Below are 13,387 nucleotides of genomic sequence, written 5' to 3'. Positions count from 1 at the left end.
ATTGCAGGAAGTAGATTATCTTCAAAATTCAAATGTTGAAAACCAGTTTTCTTTTTTTTGCCAGAAGGTCCAGCATCTTCATGTTCTGATGTAACTAAGTGTGTTTTCTAGGGGTGTCACGATTCTCCAAATCCACGATTCGTTTTGACTTTCGATTTTAAGGTCACGATTCGATTCGATTTAAACTTCTTTTTTTTTCAGCACTGACGGCTATGCCATTGTTAGACTATCGAGTCTTGATTTGTAAAGATCAACAGATCATTGGTTTTATGCCCTGACAACTGTCATTTACATTTTCAAATTCTTCTTTAAAAAGATGGTATCAAGTGTGATATAACTGCCATAGTTTTTTTGGAATGTACCACACTAAGGTCATATAGTCAAATTTTTTCAAAGTTTTTCCATTTAAAAAAACACAACTTTCCAAAATACATACAAAACCTCCAGCGCTGCAACCCACACAGTAATAAGATCAGACAATAATAGTCGCAAATAAATATGGAAAAAGTCGCCAAACTTATATGGATAAAAGTCGCTGCAACCCGGCCAGTCCTCCTACCGACTCTTCGGCGCACTGCCTCCCGGAAAACAGCGTCCGTCTCCGGCGGTGAGAGCAGGCAGGTCCCGCTGTTTAGTGAAGGTGATCTTGTGTCTTGTTTTATCGAGCAAGAACAAGCGATTTTGATCAAAGGACTTCAACTCACAATGTCTTCGTAACTTTCCACTACATACAGCGGGTCAGGTTTTGTCTCACAGCACAATCTGACAGCTTCCAGAAGGTTTTAAAAGCGTGACGCTTAGCCGGCGAAGCCATTTTTACCGGTGGAGGACGACTAAACCCGGGGAAAATCAAATGTCTCTGTGTCACCAGATATACAGTATTTTCCGGTTCCGGTTCATCGATGACAACTTGAAGTATATATAAAACAAAGCTGATAACTTGATTTTCAGTTTTTGGTACATTTTAAACAATTTAAAAATGACGGGCGCTCTTGGGCGCTATAGTGAAATATAGAACGGGCGCTCTCTAGCAGCTACGCTGTGTCGTCATTGAAATGTTTGTTTTTTTTTCTTCAGACACGTGCAAGTAGGCAGGGGTGAGAGAAAAAAAAAACTGGGAGAATCGCGAACCTGCTTGTGATTTCGAAGGTCGAAATCGAACGCTCATTTTGATCGATTTTCGATTTAGAATCGAAATCGTGACACCCCTAGTGTTTTCACATTATAATAGGCCCTTTTCACAAACATGGCTGCCGTACTTCCGCAGGGTATAACTCAGTTCTCACCATTGCCAGCGATGTTAAAAAGCCAACTTTCTGTCACCCATAACTCTGTTTGTGTTTGAATATTATGTATAACACAATACAGGTGTTGTCACTGACATATCTTTCTGTTTCTTTTGCCAGGCGACTGCGCAAGTAACTGTGATGGAGGGTCACAAAATGCTAACTGGCTAACCAAGGCTAACGGTAATTTCTGTAGCCTACCGTTAGCATTTTGTGATCCTCAATCAAATCACTTTCTTTTTTATAGTGGTGCAGTCGTCTGACAACAGAAACAGAAAGATATGTCATTGACAACACCTGTAGTTATATATATGGAGTTATGGAGTTATATATAAATACCCTATACCCTGCAGAAGTACGGCAGTCATGTTTGTGAAGTTTTTTTTTTTAAGTCCGAACCAGAGTTCGCTAGGTTGTTCAATTGTATCAGTCCGGTTCGTTTCACCTTACCTAATATCAAGCGGACCTATCGGACAAATATTTTGTCGGGAGTACAAAAAGAATCAAACTATGGCACTCAGAGGGGATTTTCACATTATTATGCTACTCCTTGCCACATTGAATGATGGGTCGCGGCGGAGGTGCTATATTGTCTCAAGTGCAAAATGGCACATCTGTGTCTCAGTGTTTTTTACGGAAAGAAACGTATATACACACACACTTAATGCATACATATTGTTGACAGGAGAGTTCTTCTGTCTTGTCGATACTTTTCCAGAGTCATTTGACCCTTAATATTTATTTTAAGCCTTTAAACCTCACTATGTTGTGAGCATGAGTGAGTTTGTCTATGTGTTAGCCCTGTGGTGGACTGGAGACCAGTCCAGGGTGTTTCCCTGCCTTCTACCCAATGCATGTTGGAGTAGGCTTCTGCCCCCCACCACCCTAACTGGGAATAAGTGGGGGAAATTAATTAATTAATGAATTAATTAATTAGTTTCTACTCAGTTCCTCCCAACCCATGATCACCATTGAAGTTGGTTTGAAAGGCTGATATGCTGCAAGTGCACTTTTTCAACTGTTAAAATTTAGCTCCTGGTAGTATCTGGGAGCTTTAAAAAGTGTAAAGAAGTGAGGAATGAGTAAGATATTAGCACAATGAAGTTGTGATGTAGTCATTTGAAATCAGCTCATTCATATGTCCTTTCACCAGGGGTGCCTAAATTTCATTGGTTGTGTGTAAGTGTGAGCACGTGTGCGCTGACGGCGAATATGTGCATATACATGTTTTATATGACAGTTTTGTGTGTACAAATGTGAATGTGTTCTTGTGAGCATGTTGGTGTGCATACATTTATGTTTGCGTGTGTAATACCTGTCACATACAGTATCCCCAGGAAATAGATGTGGGTTTTTATGGATCAGTTTTGTAGTTTAGCATTGCATCTGGTTGCTATTGTCTGCCCTGCTTTTAACCCAAAGCATTGTCTGCCCACCAGATGAATGTGTGTCTACAGATGTCTGATGTGTGATACACCATCATTTTTAAGCTGCTTCTGATCACACTGATAAAAAAGAAAAAGTCCTCTGTGTGTAAATCCAGTTTCAGACATCTTAAATTAAACAGCAGTAATGACTTGAGTGGTGGAGCATTTTGTTTATACCAGAAGATGTTTTAAGTAAAGTAGGCTCATGGGTAATTTATGGGGCTATCAACATGAGCAGCCCTGATCAAGACCTCTTCCTGATGTGCTAAAAGCAAACTTGTTGACAACTGAGGTTTTGCAGATCACCTCTCAGGTATCTGCAAAACCTCAGGTAGCACATGCCTTTTCCATCACCAAGAGGAGAGATATGAGATTTGTGTTGAATCTATAATTTACTTTCATTGCAAGTTGACAATGCAATGATTTTCTTTGACTATGGTGTGTGTATGGTGTGTTACACTAGTAGACGCTAATACTAATACTAATTACCTGAGGCCGCGTTAGCATCGTAGCCATATATTAGCCCATAGCTTTTGTGAGTAGTCAGTGCCGGCGCGTGCCAATCAGGCGTCCTGGGCAAAACTATAAATGCCGCCCATCCACACGTTCTCACGTTTTATCAACTATTTCACGTAGGGTTGCCAACGCTCAATGTTGGGGAGGGGGGGGGGGGGGGGGGTATACAAACTCAAAAACTAATAATAATATGATGCCCATTGTTATTGCCACACCATGACCCACGGCATCAATCAGTTCTCTCTCTCTCTCTCTCTCTCAAACACACACACAACGTTACCATGCAAAATAGAAAAATAGGATCATCTACTATGAAAATTTGCACTTTACTTCGTTCCTGACATGTATTTTGTTGCCAAATTGCCATATGCTTTCACCATTACGCAATGCCAAATGCGCAACGTGCATGTCCCATTAACCATCATCACACATTGCCAATTGTTAAATACACAACCTACAACCAAGAAAAACAACACAGTAAATATGTAAAAAGCACAGCCCAGCAAAAAGTCATGAAAATAAACTGCAAAGGCATCTTACCTTCACCCGACGCACAACATAGGCCTTCCCGACGCACACACACATCGCCCTTGATTGGTTAATACATTACGCTACATTCAAAACAATTTAGTACCCATCAATGATCAAGCATGTTCTGACTGTGATGATCACTCACTGATGAACCTTTTTTTTTCTGGGCACAATTTTGACATAGGCGGCCGCCTATGTCGCCTATAGGAAGCGCCGCCACTGTGAGTAGTATTCTACAACTGCAGACACAGCGTTTTATCCCAAGCATCTTACAGTATTGTGATGTCATTAAAAGTGCGATGGCTGGAGTGCAGTTGCGAATTCTGACCAGAGTAGCCACTGATGTGCCAAGTTATTACATAGAGCTTTAAATTGGCCACCTTGGCCATAGCCAAAATTTCACTAGCATTTGGTTGGTGGCTAGTGTTAATTTCAAGCCATGTCTCGCAGTATTTTTCAGCTAAATCTTGCTGAATGGTGCCCCCTATAGAAGCACACCTCACTGCTGTTTTAGCAGCTAGTACAAGTCACACTGTTTTTCGGTCCCAAAAAATAAAATAAAAAACTTTTCCATGTATGTGCTATTGTTGGACACCGTAATAAAGATTCCACATCACTTTGAGTTTACCTTGGTTCAAAAAGCATAGGTCAGCAGGGGTTGTAGCCAATTCAGTGGTCTGTCCATGGACCACTGGTCGCTAACATGGACCACTGGTTACTAAGATCAGATAAGAGATAAGATATCACTTTATTAATCCCCTTGGGAAATTCAAGGTTAGGGTTAGAACAGTACTAGGGGAAAAATAAGTACAGAAGATAATAAAGAGAAGAGGTAATTAGATAAAAAATAAAGGTAATAATAATAAGGGGCTAGGGTCCAGGTCCAAGTTGTTGTGCAGGGTGTGTGTGTGTGTGTGTGGGTGGGGGGTGGGGGAGTGGTGGTCATGGCTGGCTGTCGCAGGGGTCGCTGATGCTGTTGAACAGTCCAATGGACGCCGGCACAAAGGAACGCCTGAGGCGCTCCGTCCTGCAGCGTGGGAGGAGGAGCCTGTGGTTTGGGGGCTACCTACTCCTTCTGAAGTCCACCACCAGCTCCTTGGTCTTCCTGATGTTGAGCTGGAGGTGGTTGTTGTTGCACCAACCTACAAAGCTCTCTACCAGCTCTCTGTATTCCTCCTCATTGTCCTCCGTCATGCAGCCGACAATGGAGGAGTCATCAGAGAACTTCTGTAGGTGGCACGATCCAGAGTTGAAGCTGAAGTCTGGAGGGTGAAAAGAAATGATGACAGTACGGTTCCTTGGGGTGCACCGGTGTTGCCCACCACCACGTCTGACAGGGTGCCCTGCAGCCGGACATACTGCGGCCTGCCGCACTGGATTACGGACTACCTGTCCGTAATCCAGTCCATGAGGTTTTGCTCTACCTGCGGGTCGTTGAGCTGTCATCTGATGTGAATGACAGGCGGGGATGGGTTTCCATGATGTTATTGTTATTACTACCACTAGGGCGCTGAAGCTAGTAGTCGGTTATGGTCCAGACCAGTTAGTGAGTGGTCCGTTGAGTGGTCTTTGTGGTCTGGACCAGTTTTCAGTGGTCCGTGGAGTGTGAGTGCAGGTGAGTCACTTTCATTTAGTGTGGTATTTTGAAGACAGTGTGAATAAACTAATAGCTAAGTTCATACTGGTTGGTGACTCAGTGTGGTTAATGACGGACCACTTTGTTACTGCCACGGACTGATCATTGGGGTTGCGCTATGAATGAAGTGTATGTGCATCGTGACTGTAAAAGTCACAAAAGGACAAAGGATTATGATTTCTGACCTTTATTCGGCGCCACCAACAAAAACAATACTTCATTCATAGCTAACAAAAGTGTCTTCACAGAGAGAGTATTGGGTGGTGGGGAGTGTATTATTTTGACACAAACAATGCATGTTTTCTTGTCTGTCTTACTTATTTATATTTTTTTCTTTTCTGTTAAATACTGTTTTTCTCCTATAATCAAAAGCTCTTTGGTTTGCTGTTGCTCATATAATGTGTAGTAATGTGTAGTAATCTAGTAAATATAGATGGATTGAAAGACTGAATAATTGATTGGTGGTCTATATTGGCAGCCCCACTGTCCTGTTCAGAGGGCTTTACAGAGCTGGGCTACTATAACGGCTCAGTTTCCCAGACGGACTCCGGCTCCCTCTGCCTGAAGTGGACGGACTTCCCGGACTACATGCTGCAGTACCCGGGCCGAGGCCTGGGGGACCACAGCTTCTGCCGAAACCCGGACCGAGAGGCAAACCCTTGGTGCTTCTTCAGGCAGAGCTCTGGCGCCATCGGCTGGGCCTACTGCGACTGCCACCAGGGTGAGTGGAGGGACTTACCTATACTGGGCTTATAAGTCGTTAGGGCTTGAACCCTGGAATCACCACTTGCGGCTGAAGTATCTTTCTGTCTTACAATAGGCCCTTTTCACAAATATGGCCGCCGTACTTCCGCAGGGTATAGCTCGGTTCTCACCATTACCAGCAATGTTAAAAGGCCAACTTTCTGTCGCCCATAACTCTGTCTGTGATCACGTATTTTGTGTTTCAACATAGTGTATAACACAATACAAGTGTTGTCACTGACATATCTTTCTGTTTCTGTTGTCAGATGACTGCGCAAGTAACTGTGATGGAGGGTCACAAAATGCTAACTGGCTAACCAAGCCTAATGGTAATTTCTGTACTGTTAGCATTTTGTGACCCTTGATCAAATCACTTTTTTTTTTTATAGTTTCGCAGTCGTCTGACAACAGAAACAGAAAGTTGTGCCAGTGACAACACCTGTATTGTGTTATACATTATGTTTAAACACAAAATAAGTGATCACAGACAGAGTTATGGGCTATGAGGTATCTTTCTTTCTTTCTTTCTTTCTTTCTACAAACTGCCTTCCCATGACTGAAATTGCACCAAACTTTGCGTAGTAGTCCAGCTCAATCCAAAACGACACATACTGTAATATGGGGCCAATCTTCCTGATGGTGGTGCTAAAGTCTATCCGTCCAAAGTATAAAACTTAAAAATTCATTTAAAATTCAGCCATGTGTTCTACAGGTGTGCAATTTTCTGAGGATGTAGGCCCATCTGAGGGGAATCTTTTGTACACTCCTACGTAGTGGAAATTATGAAGTTCTTCTTTCATAAACTTTTGCATTTTTGTCATATATTAAAAGTGCTCCAACTATCACCAGTTTTCATTGGTATATTTTTGGTGGTTTGATTTTTGATCGCAAAGTCTTTTGTTCAAGAGCACCCCTCCCACATCTTAGTGTTCAAGCGTAAAAGCTATACACCTGCACTCATAAAGTCATATAGTGAAAAAATACATGTGGAATAATTTCTTAGCTGGCTCAACAAATTTGTTCTGTCTATCTGTGCATGGTAAGAAAGGTTGTGATATTGAGTCCTGGGTGGTGCAACCATGATGTGACACCAGTGTTGGGGGTAAGAGTCCTCAGATTACTTTTTTGTGGTAATGAGTAACTTATAACACATAACACAGTTTTTCAATTTATGTAATCAGTTATTAGTTACTTTCACAAACTTGCATTACATTATCATTCTTTTATTTTCCGTTCAAATGGAAAAAAAAATTGTTAGGCCTACTGCAAATTAAAAAGAAAAAAAATATAAAGTTATGACGTTATTAAAATCAGGCTATGCAATTGGCGTGCGGTGGAGGCTTGTAGGCTACAACTAGCTTTCAGAAAGGACACAACAATAAACTTCAGAACTTGGATAGATAGATAGATAGATTTTTTTATTGTGTCATGCACCACATGGTGCCATTCTCAGTTTCCATGCTTTCCCAATGAAAGTGGCCACACTAAAAACTTCCACTCTGAATAACCATTCCAACTTAAACTCATCTCCTAACCAGAACAACTCAGGCTTCTTGTTTTGCATTTTCTCAAATAAAAGCAGTCTTAGTTCCTCATAATGAAACAAAAAATGAAATTCATCTTCAACAACACCCAGTTCACATACAGTACAAAGTCTCTCCTCCTCATCAATAGAATTGAACCTGCCCACCTCAATAGCCAGAGGGAGGGTACCAGTTCTCAACTGGGCACACAGAGATCTTCTGGGTATTTCCAAGGGTAAAGTAACATAAGGTTCTGGACTATACATGTTTTTAATTTGATTATATGTTCTAAGTTTTGGTTTGAGCCAGATGTCAGTAGCCCATTTTTCTTTATAGTCGAGAAATAACCTGTTTAATATAATGAACGCTACAACTTTTTTGGCTACTCTACCCTCTGGTATATTAGATAGACGGTTCCATAGTCTAAGCATTTCGCCTTTTTGCCTAATCACACATGGCTCCCAACCCATGTCCCCTTGGATCGCCAACACAGGTGCAAATTTCTGCACGCCCAGAAAACAGCGAATTGCCCGGTTTTGAATGGCATTCGCCTTGGAAAATTCCTTACTACCCCAGACTCCAGCTGCATATAATAAAATTGGGGATACACATGCATCATAGAGCTTTGAAAATGTAGCATAACCAAGATCTTTGCAGGCTTTCACTTTACTTATTACTGTACCCAGGGCTCTACCCGCAGTGTCAGCCAAAACACTAATGCCCTCTTCGTTAAATGTTCATCCAAAGTAAATCCAAGGTATTTATATGAGTTGGTATATGCTAATGACATAGCTCCAGCATGAAAATTAAAGGTGCTTCTGCCTGCTCCTACAGTGCTGACCTACAGTTTTTTTCAGATTAATCGATAATCTCCATTTCCTACTCCAGAGATTAACAGTATTTAGCATGTTCTGCAACTCCTCCTCTGTCCCTGCAAGGAGTGCTATATCATCAGCGTACAACAGAATATTCAACTTCACATCACCTATTTGCAAACCAAGGTTTTCACTTTTAATTGTTGGGCTAAATCATTAAGGTACAGAGCAAAGAGGGTAGGAGAGAGAACATCTCCTTGAAAACCACCCAGTCTTCATATCATTCACCTGCACACAGGCAACTGGGGTTTTATATAAAGCTTTAATGGCTTTATAAAATTTCCCATTCACACCAGCTGAGATAAGTTCAAACTCCAGTAATTCCCTGTCAACACAATCAAATGCTTTGAAAATCAATAAAACATACAGAAGTAGATTTTCCCTCAGAGATCCTAGCTCTAATTACTGTATTCACAGTATAAATATGATCTAAACAAGACCTGGAAATATTCACATTACTTTGAACTGATCGAAGAAAAGGGTAAGAAAATTATTGTTAAGGATAGAGTGGCACCCCTTCTTCACTGGGACTATACAGGATGATTTCCACAATAGTGGCAACCCTTATAGAGGTGTCATGGTGTCTCAGTGTTTAGCTCTGTGTCCTCAAAAGCACAACGTTTCGGGTTTGTTTCCTGGTCCTTTCTGTGTGGAGTTTGCATGTTCTCCCTGTGTTCTCCTGGGTGTCCTCCCACAGTCAGGTGGATTGGAGACTCTAAATTGTCCAAAGATATGAATTTTTATGAATGTCTACCTGTGTTAGCTCAGTGATGGACTGTTCAGGGTATCTCCCTCCCTTCCACCCAATGCATTACTAAGTTGGTCAGTATTACATTGGTGGCTCCAAACATATCCCCTTCCTCAAAGTGCCTTCCTCAACAGTCAACAACAAATTGACAAAAATAAATAAATAAATAAATCAATGCAAATCTTTTTCCTCTCTCCACACGACTATCGAGGGATTTCAAAAGAAAAGACCACTGGTCTGGGAGTCTATGTGTGACAAAGACATTTTAGAAAGTCATTATGGTGCGCGATAGGGGAGATGGGGTCTCCACCATTGAAAATGAATTGAAAAAATCTTTTTGGGCATAACTGCAGTACCGCGAACGGCTGCTTGGGAGGCCATTCGGAGGTCACGTGCCAATCCCTGCCCCCTGGCTCTGACACATGCCTGTCTAATTCCGGATCAAAAACGCATCTGATGGACATTGACCGTGAACCCGGGATCTTTGGCGTGGCTAACATATGCTTTACCAATCGAGCTAAACTCAAAGTGATACAGCATTTAGGTTCATAGAGTCTTTATAGCTGTATCCCACAATAGCACATGCGCAGTTAAGTTTTTTGAAATTTTTGTAACTGACAGACAGAGTGACTTATATTAGCTGCTATTATCTTGCTCCTTGAACCTCTTTCTTTTGAACTAGCCTATGTGTTTTCCACCAGGTACGCAGCTGTATAGCATGGAAGCCCGTTCCTGCCACTCAGTAAAATAAAAAACAACTCAATTCTGACTTTGTATCTCAGAATTCTGACTTTTTTTCTCACAATTCTGACTTATATCTCAGAATTCTGACTTTATATCTCACAATTCTGACTTTATATCTTGGAATTCTGAATTCCAAGATATAAATTCAGAATTGTGAGATATTGTTAGATATAAAGTCAGAAGTGGGAGAAAAAAAGTCAGAATTGTGAGATAAAAAGACAGAATTCTGAGATATTAAGTCGGAATTGTGAGGGAAAAAAAGTCAGAATTGTGAGATATAAAGTCAGAAGTGGGAGAAAAAAAGTCAGAATTGTGAGATAAAAAGTCAGAATTCTGAGAAAAAAAGTCAGAATTGTGAGATAAAAAGTCAGAATTCTGAGAAAAAAAGTCAGAATTGTGAGATAAAAAGTCAGAATTGTGAGATAAAAAGTCAGAATTGTGAGATAAAAAGTCAGAATTCTGAGAAAAAAAGTCAGAATTCTGAGATAAAAAGTCAGAATTCTGAGATATAAAGTCAGAATTGTGAGATAAAAAGTCAGAATTCTGAGAAAAAAACTCACAATTTAGTCGTTTTTTATTATATTGAGTGGCGGGAATGGGCTTCCATAGTATAGACTCCCAATATAACAGGGACTTATAGTCTTGAAATAAGTGGTGATCAAACCGCTAGTTTTTGATGAAGGATATATCCTATGTTCCTGTATATGACCTTTCAGAACAATACCGAGTGTTTGTCTGTGTGGCAGGATGTCATTGTCTGTTGTTTGTTACATCCTGTCTGTCTGAGTTGGTGGTTCTGTCTCTGTCAATCCTTCCACACATCTTTAGATCCAATATGTATATATATATATATGCTTCTCAATTAGTCAGCCCCGCCCTTTGTGTTTTCCACAGACCCGTCATTTTTCTAGCATTATGCTGTTACAAGCCCTGATGATGCGTGTCCGTTAGCCAGTCGGCAGGCTGAGTGGCCAGCTGTCAGCAGCAGGTGTGTGGTGTGTTTGGCCTGAGGCAGCAGACAGGCAGTGACAAGACTGATTATCAGTCTGTCTGTCTTGCATTCATCAAGGCTCTCCTTCAAATGCTTCCATTTCCCTGGATGGATGGAGAAATACATGGTCACTGCTGGGATTCGGTGTAAATGTGCGTGTATGTGTGTCTCAGGTTGAGGTATCACAGTGCTGCATTGTGAGTGATGCTGAGATGCCAAACACACAGACTAGGTTCAATCTGGTGAGTGATAATCCAAGATAATCCCAGTTGTGAGGCTTGTCAGCCAGACTCTGCACTTTCAGTCCATCTGGCTGACGACTGTGAAATATTAATAGACAAAGATCTGCTATTCAAAACCGTTCATCAGTCACCAGTGCTCTGCTGCACTTATCTATCTATATGCTCTTATCTACCCTCTGTTCTACTACTGTCACTTCCTTTCTTCTCTTGATCTGTTTCTCTTCTCTTCTCTTTTCTTCTCTTCTCTTCTCTTCTCTTCTCTTCTCTTCTCTTCTCTCCTTGTCTTCTTTTGTTGTACTACTGTATTGGCATTGCATTTTATGTTGGGGTTTTTTCTGTCGCAGAATACATATACAGATGTAGTCAGTAATAGGTCGATTGGGTTGTTGGACCCACCCCAAATCAATCAAAGCCTGCTGTCACTGTAAACAACCACTACTGCACTTGACTATGCATTTTAATAAAAATAAATAGTAGGCATATGATGGTGCAAAGCCTAAAATTACTGAAATATTCATCATGCATTCTTTGATGATTTTCACTTTCCACTGAATTAAAAAGAGAAAGAAAAAAAATCTTGGTTCGTCCTTTTGCAAAGCCAGCTTGGTTCACACTATGTTAGTGAGTACCTTACCATGTTCCGTTTCTATGGTGACGACTGACTCACTTACTGCTACGCAGGCTATGAGTGTGTCGTCAAACTGCCAATTAATTTTGTGTATCTAGTGCTCACTACTCATCTTCAACTGTCATGGGCCGAAAAGAACAGGACCAACAAAGACTGAAACAATCAGCATGTTCACTATCCCAGATTATTGAACACCTGTTGGCAAAGTTGAACAGACAGGCTAAATTAGCAAGCGCAATCAAGCTAACTAGCTGCTAGTTTCTAGTGAAAAACAAAGTAATGTGGAAGATGAAGAAGTGTCAGAATACAATAATATAGAGATCAATTCTGAGATAAAAAAGATAAATATGATTTATGCCATCTATGTCTTCATTAGAGTGGATTTTTTACATAAATCGCAGCGTTATCACAAAAAACAAATGGCACTTTCATTGCTAAATGTGATCTAGCAGATGTAAATGGCAAACATTAACCCCATATGTTATATATATTGTTTGAGTTAAAGACAATATATGTTATTTCAAAAAAAAAATCCGGTATATCCGAGCAAACCTTACCAAAAGGTCCAAAAAGTGAATATAACACAAGGGCTAGTGTTGGACAACCTGGTGAGAAACTTGGTCATGTGCCTTAAACTAAACAAAGTAGTGTTTTGATAGCCTATAGTAAACCAAAGGCCTTAGATAATACATCCTGTGATCACAATAAAAAGGCTTCACCAAACTGCTTACGGCCCTGAGTCATAATATAAGTATGCCAGTTTTTACAATGCTTGCTGCAATGCTTCTGCCTTTAGATGCCTTTGATGCTCTGCTAAACTCTGCAGTGTGCCCTCCGCAGGTGCAGCCAGGCTGGTGGGGGGGTCGTCAGGCCAGAGTGGGCGTCTGGAGGTCTACCTGAACAGCCAGTGGGGGGCAGTATGTGACACACACTGGAATGACCGCGATGCCAGCGTCGTGTGCAGACAGCTTGGACTGGGGTGAGAGTGGCTTTATAAGCTTCATAACATTCTTGATATGTGTGCTTGATTGTAAATGTGTGTGTATATGTGTCCTTACTAAGTTCTTAGTAACTACTAGTAAGTTTCACACTAGTGATTTACTAATTGCACTACTGGTTGCACTACTCAAATGTAAGGAATGTCTTAGCTAGTAAAGCCTTAGTAATGTGCAAATTAGTTACTAAGAAACATCTTCAGCTGCGTCCAATCAAAAAGCAATCAACAATGTAAACACGGAAGTCATTACAGAATCACAAACAAAACAAAACTTCAAAGGTTCAAAGGTCCATAGCAGCATAAAAAAACAAAAAAAACGCACCTGCCCCTTCACTATTAAAAGTATGTATTGCTTTGCTTTGTTATATAAATACATTTATGAATTCAGAATCATTTGATAAGCATAAATGGGGTTCAGAGTGAGAAGGCGTCAAATTGTGCCATCTAATCTATATTTACTGTCATTGGGGTTAATTCTTAAACAAGGAATACAACATGG

General features: G+C 40.8%; 1 protein-coding gene across 2 annotated transcripts in view; it reads left to right on the top strand.

Moving 5' to 3' along the window:
- LOC139915205 (neurotrypsin) overlaps positions 1 to 13,387 on the top strand; it is a 44,824-nt gene that overhangs the window by 7,555 nt on the left and 23,882 nt on the right. For both annotated transcript variants that reach the window (XM_078288888.1, XM_071903728.2), the window contains 2 exons: positions 5,875 to 6,117; positions 12,732 to 12,870. In XM_078288888.1, coding sequence (XP_078145014.1) covers positions 5,875 to 6,117; positions 12,732 to 12,870 — 382 coding nt within the window. The remainder of the gene's footprint in view (positions 1 to 5,874; positions 6,118 to 12,731; positions 12,871 to 13,387) is intronic.

Source organism: Centroberyx gerrardi, chromosome 15 (assembly GCF_048128805.1).
Source record: "Centroberyx gerrardi isolate f3 chromosome 15, fCenGer3.hap1.cur.20231027, whole genome shotgun sequence".
Taxonomy (NCBI): Eukaryota; Metazoa; Chordata; class Actinopteri; order Beryciformes; family Berycidae; genus Centroberyx; species Centroberyx gerrardi.
Note: the sequence above shows the minus strand (reverse complement) of the source record. Positions and strands in the feature narration are given on the sequence as shown.